At 37.2% G+C, this 22,518-nt stretch overlaps 1 protein-coding gene across 1 annotated transcript; it reads right to left on the bottom strand.

The window, feature by feature from the left end:
* Window positions 1–576: 576 nt before the first annotated feature.
* cdk5r2b (cyclin-dependent kinase 5, regulatory subunit 2b (p39)) lies at window positions 577–5,100 on the bottom strand. Its single transcript, XM_055032232.1, has one exon. The coding sequence runs from the start codon at window positions 4,821–4,823 to the stop codon at window positions 3,942–3,944; it is 882 nt and encodes a 293-aa protein (XP_054888207.1). The 5' UTR covers window positions 4,824–5,100; the 3' UTR covers window positions 577–3,941.
* Between the last annotated feature and the right edge of the window lie 17,418 nt (window positions 5,101–22,518).

The raw sequence follows: 22,518 nt of genomic DNA, 5'->3' as shown, positions 1-22,518 counted from the left end.
TTTGGATGCTCAATCTTGTCTGAGCATAATGATTAAGAAAAACCTTCCACGCAATAATAACTGCTTTATAAGTTATAGTTTCATGGCAACCTTGAAGTCTCATGAGTTTCAGTCTCATAGCAACCTGTGCCAACACACACGTAGTACATCCTGGGAAGTAATATTCGTCATGGACTTATTTCTATTGCATAACTGTGTCTCCTGGGTTCATTCTGAATGAAGGATTAGTGAGTGTTGGGACTAGATAAGAAGGTGTCCATGTTAATTACTGCTGACGAATGGCAAGGCACTGTTCTGGTAAGATGTTTGCGCACTCATCTATGGATATGAATGACGTATTAATCTTGGAGCTTTTAATTACATGTTTGGACTGCTAATTTTTCAAAGCGGACTCATCACATTTTCATTTCACTTGGAAAAGAAGCATAAAGTGTGCAAGCTTGACTTTAATATTGACTTTCTTTAACATACTCCCTAGAAGTGCTAATGTAGACAGACTAAAAGTATGCACAAATCAGGATTAGATACCGTTTTAATTAATTCAAAAGAATAAAATAACTCAAGAGAGACATGAGATCCTACATAAATTTGGATTTATTTCTCTATGGACACCTCAAACAAGTACTGTCATGACCTTTTATCAACACACACAAAGAGTGAATGCATACATGGAGTAACACCACAGACAGCACACACCTAAATATCAATTTCCACGTGAGACTTAGGAAAAAAGATGAACCGTACAAAAGATTTATTTCTTAACAGATCATTCTAAAAGCGAGAGCTGGTGCCACTGAATGCAAACGTAATGGCAAAGCATTCCAGTGACTTGGAGGAAACACCTGTACGTCGTCATCGCTGTGCAAAGACATGACATTTGTCCACAGCTGTGCAAAGTAGCAGCATTGTTATTTACTCTTCAAGCAAATGATTCACAACGTAGAACAATAGTCTGTCAGATTAACCATAGATAGGTTTATGTTTGGTTTTGGACTCCAAGTTGGATTATGTTAGCTTATAAATACTGCAATAACACATGTGCAAATGAGTTATTCTTATATTTACTACATTTCTCTCACATTAAAGAATTGTACTTTAAGGAATCCTGAATAAACTAATCTTAAGCCAGCAAACTGAGGCTCAGCGCATATTTTCAGAACAGATTGTAGCTAACATTTGTCTATAAGCCCGTGTTTGTTTCTGTGATGCTCAAACTGCCCTCAACCTCAACCAAAACTAGCAACAAAACAAAACATGTTGGAAAGATGGGATATTTACATGTAAACCATAAAGATTCAGGCCATTTTCCACTTGGCACAAAGAGGATTAAAAAAATAATAATATATTTTTTGAAAAACTACATTCCATTCAGTCTTCAGTTAAAACAAGAGCAGTACATCTGCTGTTCATCTTAAGTCAACAACTTTTTTGTAGATCAGTTACAATATAAGAGAGTGCAGTTGGAAATGCAAAATGACATCTTGTTGCAATGTATCTGGTGATTTCTATCTCACAACAGAATCTGAGAACAACCTTATACCAACAGATATTAAAATAGCATACAAAAAATGTCTTTTTCCAGCAGATTGGGTTTTTAACATTAGGACAAAGATTGTACATGGATGGCATTAGATAACATCAGGCATGGGCTGGTTAGTGATACATATTGGCTTGAAAAGTTGCAGTTTCAAAACCGTGCTTTTAATGAGATATCAGAAAAAGTGACAAAGTGACCAGCAAATTGATATATTATTTTGTGCGCTTCCATTAATCCTGATCTTTTTGTCAAAATCGACTTAACAGAAAATCTTATAACTACTTGTAAACTATGCATAGTAATACATTAGTAGTAGTGAGAAAAACAGCTGTTTTTTCCTGTTTTAATAATAAATGATAATAAAAAAACCCCTGATTATTACATAGAATTTGTTTGAATTGTTTTTGTAAACATTTAACAGTGGTAATTTTTCTTAGGGTTATCATGCCATATGAACTACACACTAGCCCATGCCGAGTTGGAACTGCCAATGCTCAAAAAGTAATATTTACAATCACTGTTCAATGTGATTTGCCCTTTCAGATACATTTTGTATCTGTTCCATGTTCAACAGCTTATCTATCAGCTGACTGAGATGCTAAAAAAGCACAATAGTCTACCATTACTTACTTACTTGCAAGGCTTAGGCTTATGTGCCGAAAGTGTACTGGGCTGATTGTGGCACTCATAAGCCAAGCTCGGCTCAGTTGGGAGAAAGGGAGACAAACAGAAATGGCTGAACAGGTCAGCACCTTGGACAGCTCAGCGCCCTGACTTGACTCAGATCTATTCTGGCTCAGGTTTGGACGCAAACCTCACGACATCCATTCACTTACTGGGCTAATCTTGTACAAAAGGGGGATGTGAGCGTCTTTTAGAATGGAAGGTGTTGTACAACAAAGTCAATTTCTAGGACGAGACAAAATAAGAGGACAACATACAATCGGCATGCATGTTTAAAACTTCTTACAGTAGAACCTAAAGACCATATTGAAGTTGTATGACATCATGAGTCCAGACATGAGAAGCCTTCAGCACTGCACCTAAATTTTGCAGTCTTCATTTTTTTACATTCATCTTTATAGATAAGCCAGTGTGCTGCTCATTCCCCCTTCAAGTGTCAAAAGTGCCAAAATCAAACAAATAAATATTCATACATGCGATTGGTTAAATAAAACTGCAAAAATACATCAAATAAACAAAATATTAGAATTTGTTTTAAAAATGCACCAGTAATAAAATATGTAAGTCATTACATGCATTAACCATTAATGGAAACTTGAATTAGTATTTCCTGTACTACAGTTCATTGTAAAATCATTTAAACAGGATGTGCTGTAACATAATTAAATGAATAAATAAAGACCTAAATAGTCATGTGAGGTTTTTTTTTATCTTTTAAAAAATTGTAAATATTTTTCTGGATTTAGTTATTTGATTATATATTCTAAAAATGACTTGAATATTTAAGTGAATATTATCATATTTATTTAATGTCTGTTTTTACAGTGTTATTTAAGCAATCATACATGTGCAGAAGCACAGAGCTGCCAAAAGGAACAAAAGCAGGAAAAGTTTATTTTTCTAACAATATATATATTTTTTTTGCAAAAAAAAGAAATAAATTGTAGCCTGGCTCTAATATTCAAAATCCAAATAAATAGACATTTTAGAATTTCATCCATATTTGTAAAACAGAAAACCATAAAAACTGAAATTACCATGATAATTTTAAAAACGTGACATAAGAGTTTGGAAAAACCTATAAGTTGGGCTTAGGAAAGAGCTTACTTAATCCTGATGTTGGGTAGGTTAACTCAGTTAACCTCAGTTTGTTCTAAATAATTGTTTTTATAAATGGTTATTTTTGCAAATTCTGTTTTATAACTTTCTAAATAACATATTTATAACCCACATGACAGTGAGTTTTTAAATTTCTTTAATATTTGTGTTGAAATGCACTTTTTAAAGACAACTTTAAAAAGCAGTTCAGCGCATGCTCCCCTCTCTCCTCTTTTGTGTGCGTGTGTATTTTTGTTACGAAGTCACACACACAGTCCTTCCATAGTTACTCCAAATTTTTGGTCATTTTTCTGTATGGGTGAAAACAATTGTAGAATTTATCTCTGAGAATTTTTTTCTGAAAATACGACTGCAAAGATAATTTTGAGGAGTAAAGTCTTCCAGCCCTGGAAATCTGCCTTAAACAAACTTTGTGCAGTTAGGGGACCAACATGGCCTCTAGCCCAACGGCCCAGCATTTCTTAAATCCGGCCCTGGTCAGAAATACAAACTTTTCATCTAAAATGGCTCTATTTTCCTTTTGCATTGGCTGCAGCTTTGTGCTTCATCATATATATGTATTAAATTCTGACACTTTCGGCCTTCCGTTATGAAACCCAGGTCAGCGATCCAAGCTGGACTCGCTGGAATCGCGCTGGTTCTTCAGGTCCTGGAAAACCTGGGTGAAAAAGTGCGGGTCCGCGTTCAGCTGGAGCATCTTGTTGCTCAGCTGGTCGATGATCCAGAGCGACGTCTCCCAGAAAACGTCCTTGTTTGAGTCGATGATGAATGGCTTGAGCGGGTAGGAGATCTCGTTGCCCATGTAGGAGTATGCCAGGTACAGGCAGGTCTGGAAGGTGCCCTGCAGCTCGGCCGCGCTGCTGACGCTCTCCGTTATCGCCTCCTGGCACAGCAGGTACACAAACACCACGTTGGCCGGCGTGATGAAGCCAATGTCCTGCCAGCCCTGGATCAAAAGAATCCGGTCAATGTTTCGGAACCAGAGGACAATATCCCCGCTGTTTAACTCTTTCAGTTTGTAACACCTGCGGCACAAGAAGTCCCCCAAACAGCGAAGCAGCTCCCCGGTTGACGCCTGGATAACAATCCGTCGGGGTGACAGCAGAGAGAAGTTGCTGGGTTGCTTCTGAACCGTTGACAGCCTCCCGTTTTGGACCACGCCGTCGCTGTTCTGCGTGGGTACCGTGGGTACCGTGGGTACCGGGACTGGAATGGGCGCCTTTGGCTTCTTCTCCTCGGTTTGGTGCGTCTTCCTGACGTTCTCGCTGTTGAGTTGGGCCACTTGGCTGGACGGCAGCGGGTTCGGGGTCACTTTCTTCGCGCTCTTCTTGGCCGAACTGGCCACCAGCTTCTTCCAGGAGAGGGACACGAACATTGAGTGGCGTTTGAGGCTCTTGTCGTTTTTCACTCCGTCTCCTGTTCCCTCTGTGTCCATAATAGACGCCTTCTTTGAGGAAGGAGATATGGAGAGCACGGTGCCCATGTTTGCGCAGGAGAGAGCTGCCGTGTTGTGGATGCTGCGGCAGAATCTTCCGCAGAGTGAGAGGCGGCGAACAACAGTCACGACAGCGACCAAAACTCCATCTATAGGCGCTTATTTACCTGATGCTGCTGGCAGAGATAGGAGCAAATTTCCCCTGAGAAGCGAAATAATAGTCTAACTGGTACTTTCTCTGCGTCTGGGCTGGGAAACGCTGCGACACAAATCCGGTGCGACTGTAAGAATGAACCAAGATTAGTCACTATGCGTAAATCCTTCACTTCAACGAACCAGCCGGGCGGGCGTTGATTGACAGCCCAGCTGGCCAATAGCAGGACTAACCAGCAGCTCACTGATTAGGATTGTTGTTTTTAGGTCTCGACTGCCATTGATAGATTTAACAAGCCAAAGCGGTTCAAAGTGTTATTGTCCTCACTTAGTCGGGTCTCTTTGGATCAGAAGTTCTGTTTATAATATGAGCTATTTTCCTCTGAGCCTGCATACTGACTACCAGTGGCACATGAAAAAAAGGAGAGTAAATATGTGCAACACAGTAAATAAATTATAATATAATTATTTATTTACTTATTCTGAATTCATTTACCAGGAACAAGCCTTCAGCACTGCACCTAAGTGCCTTAAATCAATTAAACTAATCAAGCAGAAATGAATTGAAAGAATGAATAAATGACACGCTAATGTCTGCTGGAGAATTGATGGGATTAATCAAGAGTCCCCAGTCCTTTTCCAGTGTACAAACTAAATCCAGTCTGAGGTCACAGCGGGAGTGGTGGTGACGATGATAGTAGTTTTCTCCATTGTTTCTCAAGCAAAGTTTTGTTGAAAAGACATGACCTTTCCATCTAATCAACATGCAAATGTGTCTGAAAAGCGGGAAGTAAAACATCAAACAAAGGGCGATTCCTAGTGAAGTCTTTAGGGTTGATGTGATTAGCTGGCCAAGCCTGAATGTCAATTTCAGTTCAGCTAAATTTCAACAAGGATCATTGGCTAAAAGAGTCACATTTCCAATGTACTTCTTAAGGCTTAGTAAGGAAAACACAGAAAATTGAAACATTACTTTTCTTTGACAATCAGTATCAGTGTAATTTAGACCAAACTTTGCAAAGATGAATCTCTGATAATACAGGAAGACAACATTGTCCCCAACCTGTGAACTGCTTCCTGTTTCAGACACATTTGATCATCATGCAGGTGTTTGATCAGGGATCAGATGGTGATCAAAAGCAACTCTTTGATCACAACTCAAATAGACAGAAACAGGACGCAGCAGGCAAATAAATGTCTGAATTAAAAATGATGTGCCAAGCTTTTGTTACTCCAATAAACATCTATGTAGAGGTACTGATGAGTAGGGAGGAAAAACTATGATTTAGAGGCCATAGACTCAGATTAATTTGAACAGCGACATTGTCCTGAGAAAAGCACCAAATCAGATCAAAGAAAGAGGAAGCCAATATGGAAAGGTTTACAAAAAACTTAAGTAGTACTGTAATTAATTTCTATCTCATGTAATTTAGCTGCTATGTTTCACATACATTCTCAAGTTTAATAAAGATAACATTAACTTCAGCTGTAAGACAATTATTAAATGGAAAGCCCAAATTGAGAGAGTAATTCATTTTGTGCAGATGCAACAAGTGATGACAAACAGAAACCATTGTGTTTGTGTTCCTTAATTTAAAAGGTAATTTCCTCTCTTTCTTTTAAGCAACATGATGCAGAGATTTCTCTACGTTCTTTCATGAGTAAATTGATGCATTACTATGTCTGATTTAAATTAATCTTCTTATGTTGAGATGATAAACTAATGAATCAAATAAATGAACGTGTCCATTGAAGCAAATGACAATCTAAGAAATCTGATGGACAAGTGATACAAAATGTTTGACTGACATTATAAACCACAATGACTGACAACACTGTAAACCAACCAACATGCAACTCTTGCAAATCAAAAAATATTCTTAGATATTCTTTTCGTCATATCAAGAGGCAGCCATGGATGTCACGCAGCTTCTTTGCTTTTAAGCCTGTGGTAAGTTTGCCTCCTGGTGGTAATCTAGAGCAACTACATCGACTGCATGAGAAATATTCTGTTCTACAGTTTGTTTTACAAAGTTTTGTAGCATTTATTTATTTAGTTATTTATTTTTGTCCAAAAACCTGACTAATTAAGAAGATTATTTCAAAATCGGCCGAATCAAATACTTAACACAAATTAAAATGTAAACCTAACAAATGAAGGAATCAAGAATCACGCTTCTGTTCCATCTTACCTCGTTAGGAATAAAATTGTGAACGTTTTGCATCTTAGTCAAAAATAAACGCTCACATAAATTTGGGGCGAACAGATGAACAGATGAACCCTGACCACTAGAGGGCAGTCACATCTATTTGTCCATAAATTAACACCCGTGCCTTGAAATCCGATTTCAAGGCACGTTTTTTTTTTTTCACAACTCGATTTGTTGTGAAAAGCAATTTGGTGATTACTTACAGCAGGGATCTTCAGTTACCCGCGCAATTTATTGAACTCACTGTGCAACAACACAGCTGGCAGAACTACTGAAGGTTTCTTATTATCCTGACTAACACTGTGTTTATTTCACAACAGAATTAACCAGCAGACGATCCGATGGGGGGTTGAGGAATCAGCAAGTAATGCAAGAGTGCTCATAGTTTCAGTTGTATTATAAAAGTTTCACCCAAATATGTTTGAAGAACATATAGAGAAAGGTATAATAAAGAACTTTGAACATTGTCCACTAAAACATAGCCACAGAAGCAAAATGGATATTGACACATTGTGACACTTCAAGGGTTTTCTTGTGCCAAACTCACTGTCCTCTTTAACCTCAGCTAAAATTTTAGATGCTTCTCATGTCTTGATTTACATTTCGCACAATTGCTCTTACAGCTACTCATAAATATAGTATAGAAACTGAAGCATGAATTAAATAAGACAGAAAGAAGGAATGAAGTGTCTTCCCACAGCATTCTGCGCCTGACAATTTTTTTTCAGTGTATAACGAGGAATTTCCCCTCAATGCATGGGTCTGGCTGTGTGTGTTGGGATCAGGTTTCGTTTCTTATCGAAGACATGTCTGTCAGACCTGGTGGGAGGGATTAGAGCCACTGACACGGCAGGTGGAGACGAAACACAATCTGGAGATAGCAGACAGGTAGGAACTTACAAACAAGAGTCAGACACACACACACGAAGGCTCACACATAGGCGAACAGGTGGGTCACTGTGAATGTTGCAGACTTGTAAAAAGGGCTTTCTCTCCTCCTCCTGTCTGCAGCTGCCAGGCTGCAGAGGTGCTGATAAAAGTGCACACACATTTGTACATTTTCACACACTCCTGATTTTCACATATTTTACCATCCAAAACAAGGCAGAATTGTTTATACCATGTGAAAGGGCAAGCTCATACAACTTGAGAAATATGGAGTAATCTGAACTGTACAAATTCAGCAATATCTGCATTAAAATACAGTTGACTACATATGTTTCTACTAGGCAATCCTAAAGAATAATAACATTTATTGGACTGGATAGTCTGTTTGCATGTTGTTGTCAACTGTAAAGAAGTTTTCAACATGTATTTTCTGTCATTTTTAAAACAGAACAAAAAGTGAAACAGAGTTCAAAGACTAACTAGTAACATCAAGGAATCTTGATTGATCCACCAGAGATTAATGAAAATGTGGATTTCAATTTTATTGTTTTTTGAAAAACCAAAACTGTCCTTTAGATTGGGGCTTAGACTTTTTTTTTTTGGGTCATTGCAACGCTGTGACTTTGTTTCCTTTTTCAGCAGAGCTGTTGTAAATTCTTCTGTTTTGGATTCATTGTCCATTTTTATGACTCAACAGTGGCCTAGTTTTAGCTCTCAGACAGGATGGCCTCACATTCGGTTCAGGAGAAGTTTGGCGCATAAAGTTCATGGTTGACACAGTGAAGCATAAAGCTCAAGGCCCTGTGGTTGCAAACCAGACTCAATCATCACATTTTCATCACCATTCTGGACAGCTGGTATCAGTTTGTGCAGATATGCAGGAGTTGAATCAAACATGTTGCCATACTATATGGACAAACAGCTTTACTTTGGACTGGAGTCTTGTAGCTCATCAAGATGCAACTTTGTACACCTTTTTTTTTTTTGTCAAACTATTTTGGGGAGAAACAGGCTTCTCCTGTAACACTATCAAAAAAGCAAATTTCTTTGTTTTTTTTTTTCTAAATTTGCTGTCATTTACTTTAACACTAAAAATGTGAGCTGAGGCTAATAGAGTCTCAAATGAAGTTTTTGAATTTATTCAGACAAAGGACAGATCCAATACCTGTGACTGTAATTTTTGGTGAGTCCCAGACAAAATTCAGTTCCCAAAAGGCCTGTAATTTAGACTTTCAGGATTTGATCAACAGTTTCAAAACACAATCACAGCCTTTTGTCTTTTGTACATCTTGGAAATCTGTATTAGACAGATTATACAATGTGATTTTCAGTCTAACCTCTGGATTTATCATAAAACATTTCCATCAGCTATAGATATTTTAAAATATCATTGAAAAGTCAGCTGCTTAAGATTAACTTTCTTAGTGAAACTAATTGGATTTTGATTGTGGATCATTGCATAATTTAAGCTATTTAAGTACTATTAAAATGTAATAATAAACATATTTGGGTTTTTTATCAGTTGACAACCGATAAAACAGTTTTTGTTTCTCAAAAACAGTCAAAAGACTTGCAGTCGCCTGACTGTGCAGTTTCATAGCTACTCAATGGATGTCGATCTGTGCAAGCTCAATTTAATAGAATCTGTTTTAATTCAGGATCCCAGAGTGGAAATATTTGATGTTAATTGTTTAATGTACCAGTAAGTTTTTTAATCTTAACATTGCTTGTAACAATTTTTTATTTTTTTATTTTAATATTTATGTAAATAAGAATTCAGTTCCTGTGTTCCATCCTAACAAAAATTGCTCACTATTTATTTTATTATTCGGATCTCAATCTAATCCTCCAAATATAAATAATTTAGGTGGTTCATAGGTTATATTATGTATGCAGCAAACAAATAATCTAGTAGCAATACCGTATATTTCCACCAGGCTGTACCCTTGTCCGTCTGTTCCCAAAAGTGTCATTTTATCAGAATTGGGAACTGTGCGTAAATGTGACTGTGTGCGTGTGTTTGTGTGTGTATCCTTGCAATTAGGTGTTGCTGTAAAGGCACACTAACAGTAAATCCACAATGTCCCATCCTCACCCGACAAAAACCTCAATTCATAAAAGTCCCTATTTAGATAAAACCACAACAGGCAACAACCACACCCCCTGACAGCACACACACAAACACACACTCTCTGTACTTGTCATCAACTCCAGCCTTTGATGACATACTGTCTAGTCCTACCAACCCCTCTTTGTTCTTTTGCAATGAGCCCCTTCTTTTCTCCTGCTCTTTGTTGTTTCATGCAATAATTTTCTTGTAGCGCTTCCCTCCTTCCTGTAGGAGCAGACTGAACACCCAGAAAGTGTAGTTTAAAATTGAAATCATTAACAGATGGAAGTACATTTGATCTAATGTGATCCAGGCAAATATTCACTGGAACAACCTGAAATTCCACAGTAATTTTATCTTTCAAAACTTTGGATTTGTCTCCTTTTTACCCATTAAGGCAAACACTAAACAAGATACATTTTTTTTTCCCACGCAGGCATCTGGGCCAAATGATACACCATGAAAGTAAAGTTCACACGCAGGTTCAAATTCAATCAGGTTCTCAGCTGGAAGGGACTCGAGCAATGTTTACACAGTAGGGAGATTCCTGCTCCATAGGAGCATTGTGTCGAGGCTTTGATGCTCAATGGGAGCTACTGAAGGAGATCAAGAGAAGAACAAAAAGACACAACACTTGGACAGAGACTGAGAGGGAAATGATGATGGCGCTCTTGGAGAAAGCTTGGATTGTGCCTCTTGGAGAATCACAAAATATGGGTAACAGATGTTTTATGTTTTTGTCTGTGGGCTTTTCATGCCCAAAGGGAAGAGGCCTGACAGTTTGTAAGGGTTTTCTGTGAATGTGTGTGAAGAGTTAAGGAAGATCACAGAGTATATAAATGCAGCAGTAATAACCGTGTCATTGTATGCTTTTTAAATCAAAGAAATTTTGATGAGGCGGGATATACGATAATATCTACTTCACTTAAAGTTTATCATATAGCAAGAAAATGCAAAATACAGTCAAAATCTGTTTGGACTGCAACATCCAAATCATGACAACCTCCCCTAAAGTTCAATCATACACATATTATTCCCTCTCTGGTTGCCTCTGGCTGTTGTACTTTCACTGAGCCAGAGATCAGGGTGAGCTCTGCAGTGCTGTGGTTCCTGGCCAGCTGGCTGAAACTTCTAAATAGTGGCTATCTGACTTCCCATCCCTCCCTCCTCCTTTTTCTCATTCCCACTGTCACATTAGCACAAAAATCATAAATGCACATGGTAGACAGGCTGTAAACATGTGTGCTTATGAATGTGGGAGAAATCATTTAACTCAGAAAATAAAACAAGAATATATTGAATCAATTATACTTCTTTATAGTCGGAAATTAAAGTAGCTGATTTTCAGTGGAACAGAGATATGGGTAATTATACGTCTTCTTTAATTTTCTTTTCATTCGTAAACAAGCTTTTTCTGAATCAAAAAATGAAATGAAGTACCTTAAGCCACTAATTCACAAAATAACACATCCTTGGGCAGGAAAGACTGTTTGAGTACACAATGAACTGGATTCAAATGTAGTTAAGCAGCTTCTGATGATCAAGTTCAATTCTGGTAATCAAAGATTCATTGATGGAGAGTCATAGTTACAGGTGAGCTCCACTTTCCCGGATGACATAACCCTTCAGCTCATACCTCAGGTTGACCCCAGACGCCCTTTGTAGGAAGTTTATTTTTGGAACTTGAATCAAAGATCTAATCCTAATTTTTAATCACATGATTAAAAATTAGCATCAGAACACAACCTGACCATAAAACAAAGTCACCTAATAACACAAACTCATTTATTACATAAAGGACAGTGAGAGGTTTATTCCTTTCGTATGAACAAAGAAAGACAACAGGCCAGCAAGAAATCAACTGCAAATGGAAATGAGTAAAACAGAATAGAGGCGGCAGGACAAGAGCGGACCCTATTTTCCAAAAAATGCCAGGTTAATTGATCTTGGTTGAAACTCTTGAGTATCTTCTATATGAATAGATTATTACGTATTCATTCAATCTGATACTACATATATTTTTGTCACATTAAAACCACAAACTTAAATGTATCTTGTTGAAATAGAGGATAGCATAATACAAAGTAACATGTGATTTTGAATTGGAATGAAATCAATGAGTAGTTTTCATACATTTGTAAGACAAATATGAATATTATTGCAGGCATTTTATCTTCAGCCCCCCAGAGACAATACTTTGTAAAGCTACTTTTCACTTCAATTACAGTTGGAAGCCTTTTATGGCATGTCCCTACTAGCTTTCCACATCTAGCCAGAGATCAGGGCGGGCTGTGTTGTGCAGTGGTTTCTGGCCAACTGGCAAAACCTTCAAACCAGTGGCTATCTGACTTCCCATCCCTCCCAACTCATTTTTTTTATTCCCACTGTCACATTAGCACAGGAATCATACATGAACATTGTAGACTAGCTGTAAGCTAACATTGCTGTTCCCTGACATTTAAGTCAGGGAACAACATAGTTCATACTTGTGCCCTCTGCGACCCATATTAATGATATGTTTACACAACTTATAAATATTCCATTCTGGCTGCATCTTTCTTTAATTACTGTCATTTCCCAGTATCCTCTGTTTGCATGTTTTGTTTTTGTCAATACATGTGAGTTACTACTAAAAGTTACTACTATGCATATGTTTGCGCTACTTCACAATGTTGTTTAATTGGGGAATGGTGTTTGAGGGACTGGAGCAGTCAGAAACCAAAAATAAAATGTATCACATGGACATGTATAAATAATGTTTGATTTGAGTCTTATGTGACCAGATCACCTCCTTCCACATGCTTGCCGTGTGCACGGCTTGCATGTGACTGACTGAAAACATCACTTCTGATGGGATTTTTTAAACAGTGACTAACTTCTTGTACCTGTTAGGGCAGCTTTTGTAAAATGCACAACTACTAGGTATTCTGACCGAACCCTGACCTCTGCACCCTGATCTGTTTTTTTCCCCCTCCCCGTTCTCCATGATGCAGTTTAAGCAGTAAAGTTCTATAATAACCCTCTGAGACCCTCACATCACAATCAGGTGTAGATTAGACTAAACAGATGTAGCCCACTTAAACATTTAGCAACTTCAGGGGGCAATTTATTGCGAGATTTTGTTTAAAGGTGTTAGAGTAAAACGGTGTGTACACAAATGCATGATAAATGCTTTTCAGCTTTTCATTTATTAAATTTATGCTTTTCTTTGCACTACGTGATGTGATACGTGGTATTAGTTTGCAACCTAAAATCCTAATTAAAAATCAACAAGGTGTATGATCATAACACACGACAATTACAAAAAGGTTCAACGAATAGAATCAGAAATTCATACCTGTGCAAAAGATACATAAAAACCCCTCCTATAAAGCTTTGCATTACCAAGATCAAAATATATAGAGAGGAACACTCACTGAATATTTTCCACTCCAGTTGTGTCTATCCCATGCTCTTGTGCGGCACCATCACATTTCTCACTGTGGGCAAAAACACATCCTAACATGGACACATCACACGGCTGCTGCTAATGTGGATTTTGTTTTTGCAAGGGCACCCAGAGGAGCATTTTTTAAGCCCCAAAATGGGCCTTCCTCACTGGTGTGCTATCATCCCACATCGGTCCCGCTCTTCCTTGATGTGGTTTGGGAGGACATGACGGGGCAGAGCGGTACCCAAAGTGATTAGACGTGCAGTAACATCTGAAACCCATTTCCCCACAATTAAAGAGGGAGACTAACTATCAGGACCAAACTTCGCCCGGTTTCCACGGCACCAAGTCAAACATTTGTGCATGCGTGTATATGAACTGTTCCTCCTCGCCACAATCGCTCCCAGACACATACATGGACTCCTCTACCACTCTAAACAGTGACAGAGCACTCCCAAATGTGTTTATTTGCAAAGATAACCACTTGCCACCAAAAGTGAGATGAATCTCACTTTTTTGTCAAATGCAAAAAGTCAAACAAATGACATATGAACCAATAAAAACAATTATATATGAATGAATCAAGGAAATGGATTGCAGCATGCAAATTCTCAAATATAGGATGCCTTGTATATACTTGGCCTTATCTTTTGACTGGTGACCTGTTCAAAACTTTGTTGATAAATTAGTGAGAATCTGTGCCAGAGTGTCTCCATCTGGATGCTCACTGAATGTCAAACACAATAAAACAATGAGTGGAATGGAGCTGATTGCTATCTCCCAGTGTAATCAAACCAATTCAACCCACTAAAAGGCAAGCATGTACTCTGTAGCTGAATCCCTTCCATCCGTTTTTTCCCCCTTTTTGTCAAATATACACAAACACACCCATCTGCACACCCTGTCTGAGTCCAAACCCAGAGCATTTCTCACTCTCATTTCTCACTCTTTCGTTTGGAACTTTGGTCATGATGTGCTCACCATGTCCTTGGCTTGTAATGTACATTGCAGTCACATCTTTACTGTGGTGTTGGTGGTTGGCCTAAAGTTCCTTTTCAGGCAAGCCATGAGCTACAGCTTCCCGTGACCCTGTCTGGTTAAATGATCTCCTGTGAATGCAAAGGTCACCCAATTGAGTCGTGAAGGTGTTTGACTGGTTTGTCGTGTAGGAATGAAGAATATCAGATCAACTTATGATAAGACTGTCTAAAAAGTAAAAAAAAATAATCTTTAATATATTCTCAAAAGTCATATTTTTGAAGCATAAACCCTTGAATAGGAGCAAATAATAACATTGGAAAAGATAAGATAGCTGAATTAATTTTATCCCTAAAACTATTCTTTCAAACAAATGTAAGCGATAACTAGTCTTGATATAATTTTTCAAGTTTATTAGAATATCTTGGAGCGTAATTGATTCTCCACTTCGCTGGTACAGAAATATGATGTGACATAGAAGCCCATTCTGTTTAGCCACTGGCCACTAGGGAGAGGCAATCTGACTTAACTTTTGTCACAATATTTTGTGGTATTTATTTCAATGATAATAAAAGTGACAATAAAAAGGGTTCAAAATGTCCTTGTAGTACTTTTTTGGCAATAGTTTTTACGGCTGTAACTGTATTTTACTGCAGGCACACACAAAAAAAAACGCACCCATTGTGAAATAGGTTACTTCAGGACATCAGTTGCATGAAAAAAAAGTGATCTCATCATCACCAAACAGCTCAAAGTAATTGCATTTAAATCATAACTTCAAATGAAGCGATAATTATTGATGTTCAAATTGGAACCAGTGGTGTAAAAAAAAAATCACAAAACTGAATGAACAATCCAAACAACGCTGTGGGTTTTTTTTTTGTGTGTGTTTTTTGGAATAACAAACATCATCCATCACAATTTAAAGTTCTCACAATAAATCATCATTTTTATTACAATATGTTTTAAATACAGATAACAATAAAAATATAACAATAAAAAAAACTTTACTGCCCACTATAATTTTTTTCTGAAGATATATGTAAAAAGGTATAGCCAAAGATTCCTCCTTTTGTGACCCAAGTCTATGAAATATTATAGAAGACAAATTGTTATCCTGAGGGAAGGTTGTATAAATAATCAACAACTGGGATACCATTAAACATGACACTGTTATTTTTGCAAAAACAACTATTTCCAAATAATTTTTTAAATATAATTTAAAAAATAATGTAAACTTTTTTTTTTCTGCTGAATAAATTTTCTCAAACTAAACCTCAGATTTTTTTTTCTAAAAAAGCAATAAAAGATTAAGAACGTCTGACAAGAGATGAGATAAAGAAATTAGGGTCCAAGAAACTAATGATCCGTTCTTTGCTAAGGCAAACATGTTGGAGTGAACAGTACTTTCACAGGCCCTTTAAGAAAACACAGTCAGAGGGAGAGGCCTTCCTTAACCTCTCACCTTTTATAACTTAGCAACAGCAAATTCTCACCTCCTGCTGTCTTCCAGAAGAGACAGGAGGGGAGCATGACATCAGATTGAGGCTGGAGAAAAATTAACCATCTAAAAACAGGAAACCAAGCTAAATGTACTGGGTTCAGACATATGTCTGCTTGAAATGATCTCAGTATAGAACATGTTGAACTGTTATTTTACTATGTAGTGTATACAGGGTTTTGCAAAAAAAAACAAAAAAAAAGCAAAAACAAAAAGTGAATTGTCCTTTTCCATATTTTCAGATGTTACAACTAAAAAACACATTGAATATTGTAGTAATTTTAAGATTACAAAAACTAACTAAAGAAATAAATGAACCCTTCAAAACAAATATAATCAAACATAAAATGACTGAAAAAGCAAAGTCCATATTTTTCCTCAAACATTTTTGTGGAGATTCAAAGATTCAAAGTGTTTTGTAAGAGTCTTGCAAACTGCTGATAGATTTTATCTTCAGGCTTAGTTCCTAACTTCTGAACATGTAGGTCCCCATTTACAAAGTCATGTGAAGCAGATTGACCTGAGAATGCCAGGCAAAAGAGATCTGAAGAGAAGAAAAGAAATGGTACAAGACAGAGCCTTAAAGAAGCAAAAGGAAGAGTGAAAAAGAAACAGGCGGAGAGAAGATCCTCTGAGGGCAGCAGCTCTGGTTACAGTCAGCTGCTGATGCTGACTGGCAGCTATGTCAAAAGAAAAGAAGTTAAATAACGCTGATTCTTAAGTTCATCTTTAGGGCATTGCAAAGTAAAGCTTATTATTCAGGGTTTTGGAGACCCGGAATGTGCAACGAGCTTTTCATTGAACACAAACTCATCCACAAACCCACAGGCAATGGAAAAATATACAGAAAGTCTTTCTGATTTTAGCAAAAAATGCTTGTGATAGACAATATACAAACAATTGTTTCTTTAGTCAAAATTTTATAATTGTAAAACACAAAACCTTTGGAATTATTATGCCCTCTTGCTATTTAAACACCATGCATTTTTGTATTTGAAGACCTGTTTGTAAAGATTATCGCTGTTCAGGCTCGTAACCTATGATCACTTGAGATCTTACTACTCTAATAATGAATAATCAGAACGCTTTATATTGTGAGTTATTTGAACAGGTACTATGATTACAAATGAGTTTTCCAAATTTGTTAGCTGTTTGATATTTGAAATACCTTATAATTATTAAAGATCAACAGGCCAAGATGACTCCAATTACAATCATGACTTTGAGAATTAAGCTTTGTATTTGGGCAAACTGACAGGGCATATTGACAATTTTTCGCTTTGTACAAAGAATAATACAGTGACAAATTCAAGCATTTAAGAAACAAATGGAATTAAATAGAGACAAAAAAGACTGGAAAAAGAAAGAAATGACAGGAGGTAGTAGGGAGATTGCAACCTACATTTCTATAAACAAACAACACATTAGTTATGATGAGACAAAGAACAGAATAACATAAGTATTTGTCAAATCAATACCATTTGATTGAAATAAGGTGAAGCTAAAGTGTGATAAGTCAGTAGTACCCAGCAGACAGGTTTATATTTCATGAACAACTTACATTTCTCCAGTTTGCATTCAGTTCTCCAATGAGAAATCCAATGAGAACTGAATGCAAAAGTTTGAAAATATTTTTCCTTATTATCTGAAGGAAACAAACATCATTAAATAACATCTCTGTAATTTATTGCAAAAGGTGAAGTTATTCATGTAAAGCAGATTAATCACTTTTGATCTGTGTCTCTCTCTTGCCTCTTTGTATAAAAGTGTAGTTTGTCTTCATGACCTGTAGAGGGAGTAAATCCACATGCTGTAGAAGGATCCACCACAGCTGGCCTTAACACCTGCTTTCCAGATGTTCCCTCTGCCCAGTAAGGAGAAACGAGCTTGACTTTCAGGCTCTATGATGCTTTCCTTCCACCAGCTCCAAACTCAGGCTGAAGAATTTTCTCACACAAAGGAAACCTTCTGCTGAACTCTCCTCACCTTCTGTTCTCACCTCTTGCTTTCTGTTCCTCTGTCCTTTTTCAAACTGAGCTTGTTTAAATGAGTTGTTATTATATCCAGGAGGCTGTTAGCAAAGTGAAGAAACTGAAAGTGACAGAGTGAGTCCCTCTTGACACCCATTTCTTTGTGTTTCCATCACCCTGAAAATTTAACAATTATTTATTCACTTTGGCACCTCTGTGCACTTTGACCTAGTTGTATATTTAATATGCTTTTATAAGGAAAGAAAAGAAATGGAGGACTGTCACACTTAAATGCCTCGAATCCATATCTGTTCATGCAGGAAAATAGGAAAATAAATTCTGAATGCTGCTTTCTGACAGGCTGGGAAAAGGTAGCAATGAATCTTGACAGCAGTTGGTAGGACGTTATGGGATGCTCAGCTAAATTCAAGCCTTTACTGTCTGTGACAAAAACTGTTGTGCTTGGACAAAAAATGTACATTTCCTGTCCTGTAAGACAGGTGTACAGTAAATTTGATTTAGCAAGAAGTAGAGAGCTGAAACAGAAAAGAACCCTCTTTTTAAAAAAATTGTACTGCGAGAGGCATTTATTAACACTAGCGGTGCATTCCCTCCAGCACCTTTTAGCCCACTTTAATCAAAGTTAATTTAATTTGCTTGGAAAGTCTGGTTTCTCGGTAGAATTTGATGCTACTTCAGTTTTATTTACATTTTGTGAAGGAAGAATTTTGTAATTTCCCTCAGTATGTGTTGGTACAGCACCACCACTGTACCAACAGGGGGAGCAGGCTTCTCAAATGCTTTTTATTGTTTGACACATTGTAATGTGAAAGCAAACCGCACCAGCTGAAAATGTAACAAGAGTTGCAATTTTAGACCACAATCTAACAGAGTTTATCGGGCTATTAGGTGCGAAAACATCCTAAGACGTGAAAAGCAAAGTACAAGTAGAGATAAAAAAGATGCAGCAAAGGTTTTAACAAACCTGGATGGTTGACTGACAGCATCCATATGTTAGGCTCTGCACCTTTGATTAAAACTCCCTATTTGAAGCACGTATGGAACCAGATCTCAATAGCACATATATTATAAAACAAATAAAACACTTCGCCTTCTTTATCTCACTGTCTGGCTTTAAATTTGGCTCTCTGTCTCTGTAATTTGTCCATTGGGTCAGCTTCTCTTCTGTCAGTGTCCATTGTATCTGTGGCTACTATGCAGCTTACCACCATGAGCGTGTGAATGCGTGAATGCATGGAAGAATAAAAGATTGTAATGCAAAGTGGTTTTGAGTTCTTGAACTTGGTAAAGCGCTACACAAAATTACTTATCTGCTTTGTAAAACAATAGAAAGATTGATTTATGATTTATTGATCTTTGTAGTTTAAAATGTTTGGTCAGTGAAAAACAAAATAAGTTAAAGTAAATCCGGTATTCATTAATATTTTGTATTCCTTTTTATGTATTTACAGCACAGAATGGCATGCAAATAAAGGGAAGCAGAGGCTGCCAAAATGTAAGGCCAGGTCTTTAATATTTGTCATGAGAGGGAAACCACAGAGAGGGTGTTCCCCTCTCCAGCTGGGGTGACCACTGCCTGCCTGCTGGGGCCGCCTGTTAGCAGTGATGTTTTATCCCCGTGAGTCCGAGATCTCTGGAAAAGCTGAACTCCATTTGCCTGGGCTGGTTGTTGACTTCTGGAAGCAGAACAGTCAAAGCCAGCATTGGGCCAGCCACGACTGTGTGCAGCTGCTCCAGGAGCGAACACCACAGAACCGCTCAATGAACCACTCGGGGAACCACTCGGGGAACCGCCAGAGGACAGTGTGGAGAACCTCAACATGTGTCATAGCCACAATTTACAGAGCTATGTGTTGTGAATCAGATATGTGATGCTATGGCTCTTAACAAAGTTATTTTTGTGACAGTAAATGAGATCTACCAACTAAGAGCTCGGTAGCAAAAATATGGATCTCTTGTTAAAGTCCCCCTTTAGCATTCCCTTCTAAAGCTGATACTTTTAATAATTTTTAGCACATTTTCTGATATAAACATGAACTGAAGACTTTCAAGCTATTCATTGCAAATCTGTTGTACATTATTGTTATAGATTAGCATCCACAACAAATTGCACTTCACTCTTTGCAGGGGAGGATGGTTGTTTACAGCGCAGGCAATTTCTGGTAAGCATGCACCTTATACACGTCATGAACAAATGTTAATGGGTAAAATTTAGAACCTCAACAGAGACCATACATCCAGGAAGCAATCATTTTTCAATAGCCGAGAGCCCAGACCCTCTGTACAAAGTAAATAACATACTGTTTTTACCAACCCATGACATAACTAATGTAAAAGTAAAATAACAGTTTGAATCAATATGCATATATTGAAAGAGAAACATGCTTATTTCCAGTAAGACTGATAGTGATTGTGGTGTACCATTGGAGGTTAGCAGGGCAGCTGTTCTGTCTATCTGGAACAAATATTCCCAGGGTATCGCAATGACACAGAGAAACATAATGATCAGTTTGGCCACGTCAGTCCATTAAAAGTCACACTGTACACTCACACAAACACAAGGTTCCCAGACATTTTTGGTGATGTCGCCTCATGCCTTCACTGCCATTGCAGAGGCAACCACATCAGGGTCTTCTGCCCCTCCCTGCTCACCCACAGCATCAACAGAGTCAGAAAAACATGAGCAGCCCTGCACCACTCTTACTCACTCACCTTAGTGAGTCTTTCTTATTAAATTTAATTGAAACAACACAGCAGGTACAACGCACACAGACATTACTTTCATGAGTGTTTCCTGTGGGTATATATATGCAAACTCCATGACCACAAAAACATACACACACTCATAGAGCACATGCCGACTCAACCTGACCATACACATATGGAACCATGCAAGGGTTTACACCAATTATGTTTCTTTAAGCTGAAAAATGTTACTGGTTGAGTTTGGTTGATGTGAAAGTGGTTTGGGTTGGTTACAAAATATTTGGGAAATCTAAAAAAAAAACATTCCATGGGAAAGTAATTTAGAAAGAAAATAGTGATCTATTGCTGAACTGTAAATTAGTATTTTTTTAAGTTTTAGATATATTCCTTGGTCAATTTTAATTCTGTTTTTGGGATGAATTAGATAAGTTATATGACTAATATGACTTTGGTGCTGGTGAAAAATTTTTTTTTTTAATTTTCCTTTTTCAAGAAAGGTGAAATGACATTGATCAAAAAATTAAGAATTTTTCATTTGTTGTATCCTAACAAACCTGACTCAGTTGTACCATTTTTTTTCACGGCGAATGGGCCAGAACTCTTATTAGCTACGGTCAGAAGCTTGTGGAGGGAAACCCAAACCATTTGACACAAGACACCCAGTTCAAAAGGCAAAAAGGTTCAAAATTCTAACTGACCTAAAATAGAAGAATTTTGGTTTGATTTAACTGCAGACAGTGAAAAATAAAGTTTATGGGTCTTTTTATTTGTTTTATGTAAACTTCTGGGTTCAATAGGAGCTGGTAGGTCTCTGGGAATAAAGCCAGGCCACAGTGATGGGAGTAAAATATCAGGTTTGTAAAATGTGGAGTAATTGTTGATTCAATGGAAATATTGAGCATGTTGTCCATGCCTAGTCCCGGAGATTCAACTTCTAATTTCCTCAATACATATTTCAGCATAAAAACGTATGCCCTCATTATATCTATCTTGCTATGTTGCTTGGGATAATATTATATTTATACTATAATGAAATCTAACTGATATTTTTGACTCTTCTTCCCTAAACCAGTGTATATAAAAGATTGTCTGTTTCATACTTAAGTGATATGCAATATACGTTTAATGCAAAATAAATACATGAGAAAAATACTTTGTCATAACTTGAGTCTAAACATGTGATTTTATTTGTAGTAAATTTAAATTGGAGTGATTTTGTTTATCCCAAAACAAAATCACTCCAATCACCCAAATACAACTGGATATGAATTGTGTATTTGTTTTGTAAAAAGATTAGAGAACTTTTTCCTTTTTAACAAAACAAACATTTTTATTTTCGAAATGATGCCTAATTCTGTTAATCTTGGGTAACTGTGTTTTATATTGCCAAGAATAAAAACATTTAACAAACTATATTTAACAATATTCTCATATCAATGACAACGTATTATGATGCTATAAAATACTTCTTACAAGTTCTGAGACAGATGTTCAGTCTTAGAACATTTGCGTGACACAGGTAGCAAGGAAGTAAGGTTATGTGGAAAAAGACTTTAAAGTGATTCCCTTCCAGATTGTAATCATCTGGATGCAATTGAGTTAATACAGCTGACTCCTGTCTCAGATTAATGGTATGCTAAATACCCCAATGATAAGCCTGCATTTTGAAGCTTTTTCTCCTCGGTCAATTCCCCTCTGGTTCCTTTGCATCAAGTCCATGGAAACTCACAAGAAGGTTGTGACTGCAGAAATATGGTTGTTTCCATTGCAAATGAC

This window comes from Poeciliopsis prolifica, unplaced genomic scaffold (assembly GCF_027474105.1).
Source record: "Poeciliopsis prolifica strain line A6 unplaced genomic scaffold, Auburn_PproV2 SCAFFOLD007, whole genome shotgun sequence".
Taxonomy (NCBI): Eukaryota; Metazoa; Chordata; class Actinopteri; order Cyprinodontiformes; family Poeciliidae; genus Poeciliopsis; species Poeciliopsis prolifica.
The sequence above is the reverse complement of the archived record's forward strand: the minus strand, read 5'-3'. Positions and strand labels throughout refer to the sequence as shown.

What these genes read in the sequence shown, in the direction of transcription:
- cdk5r2b (XM_055032232.1), bottom strand. Translation starts at nt 4,823, where the DNA reads ATGGGCACCGTGCTCTCCATATCTCCTTCCTCAAAGAAGGCGTCTATT.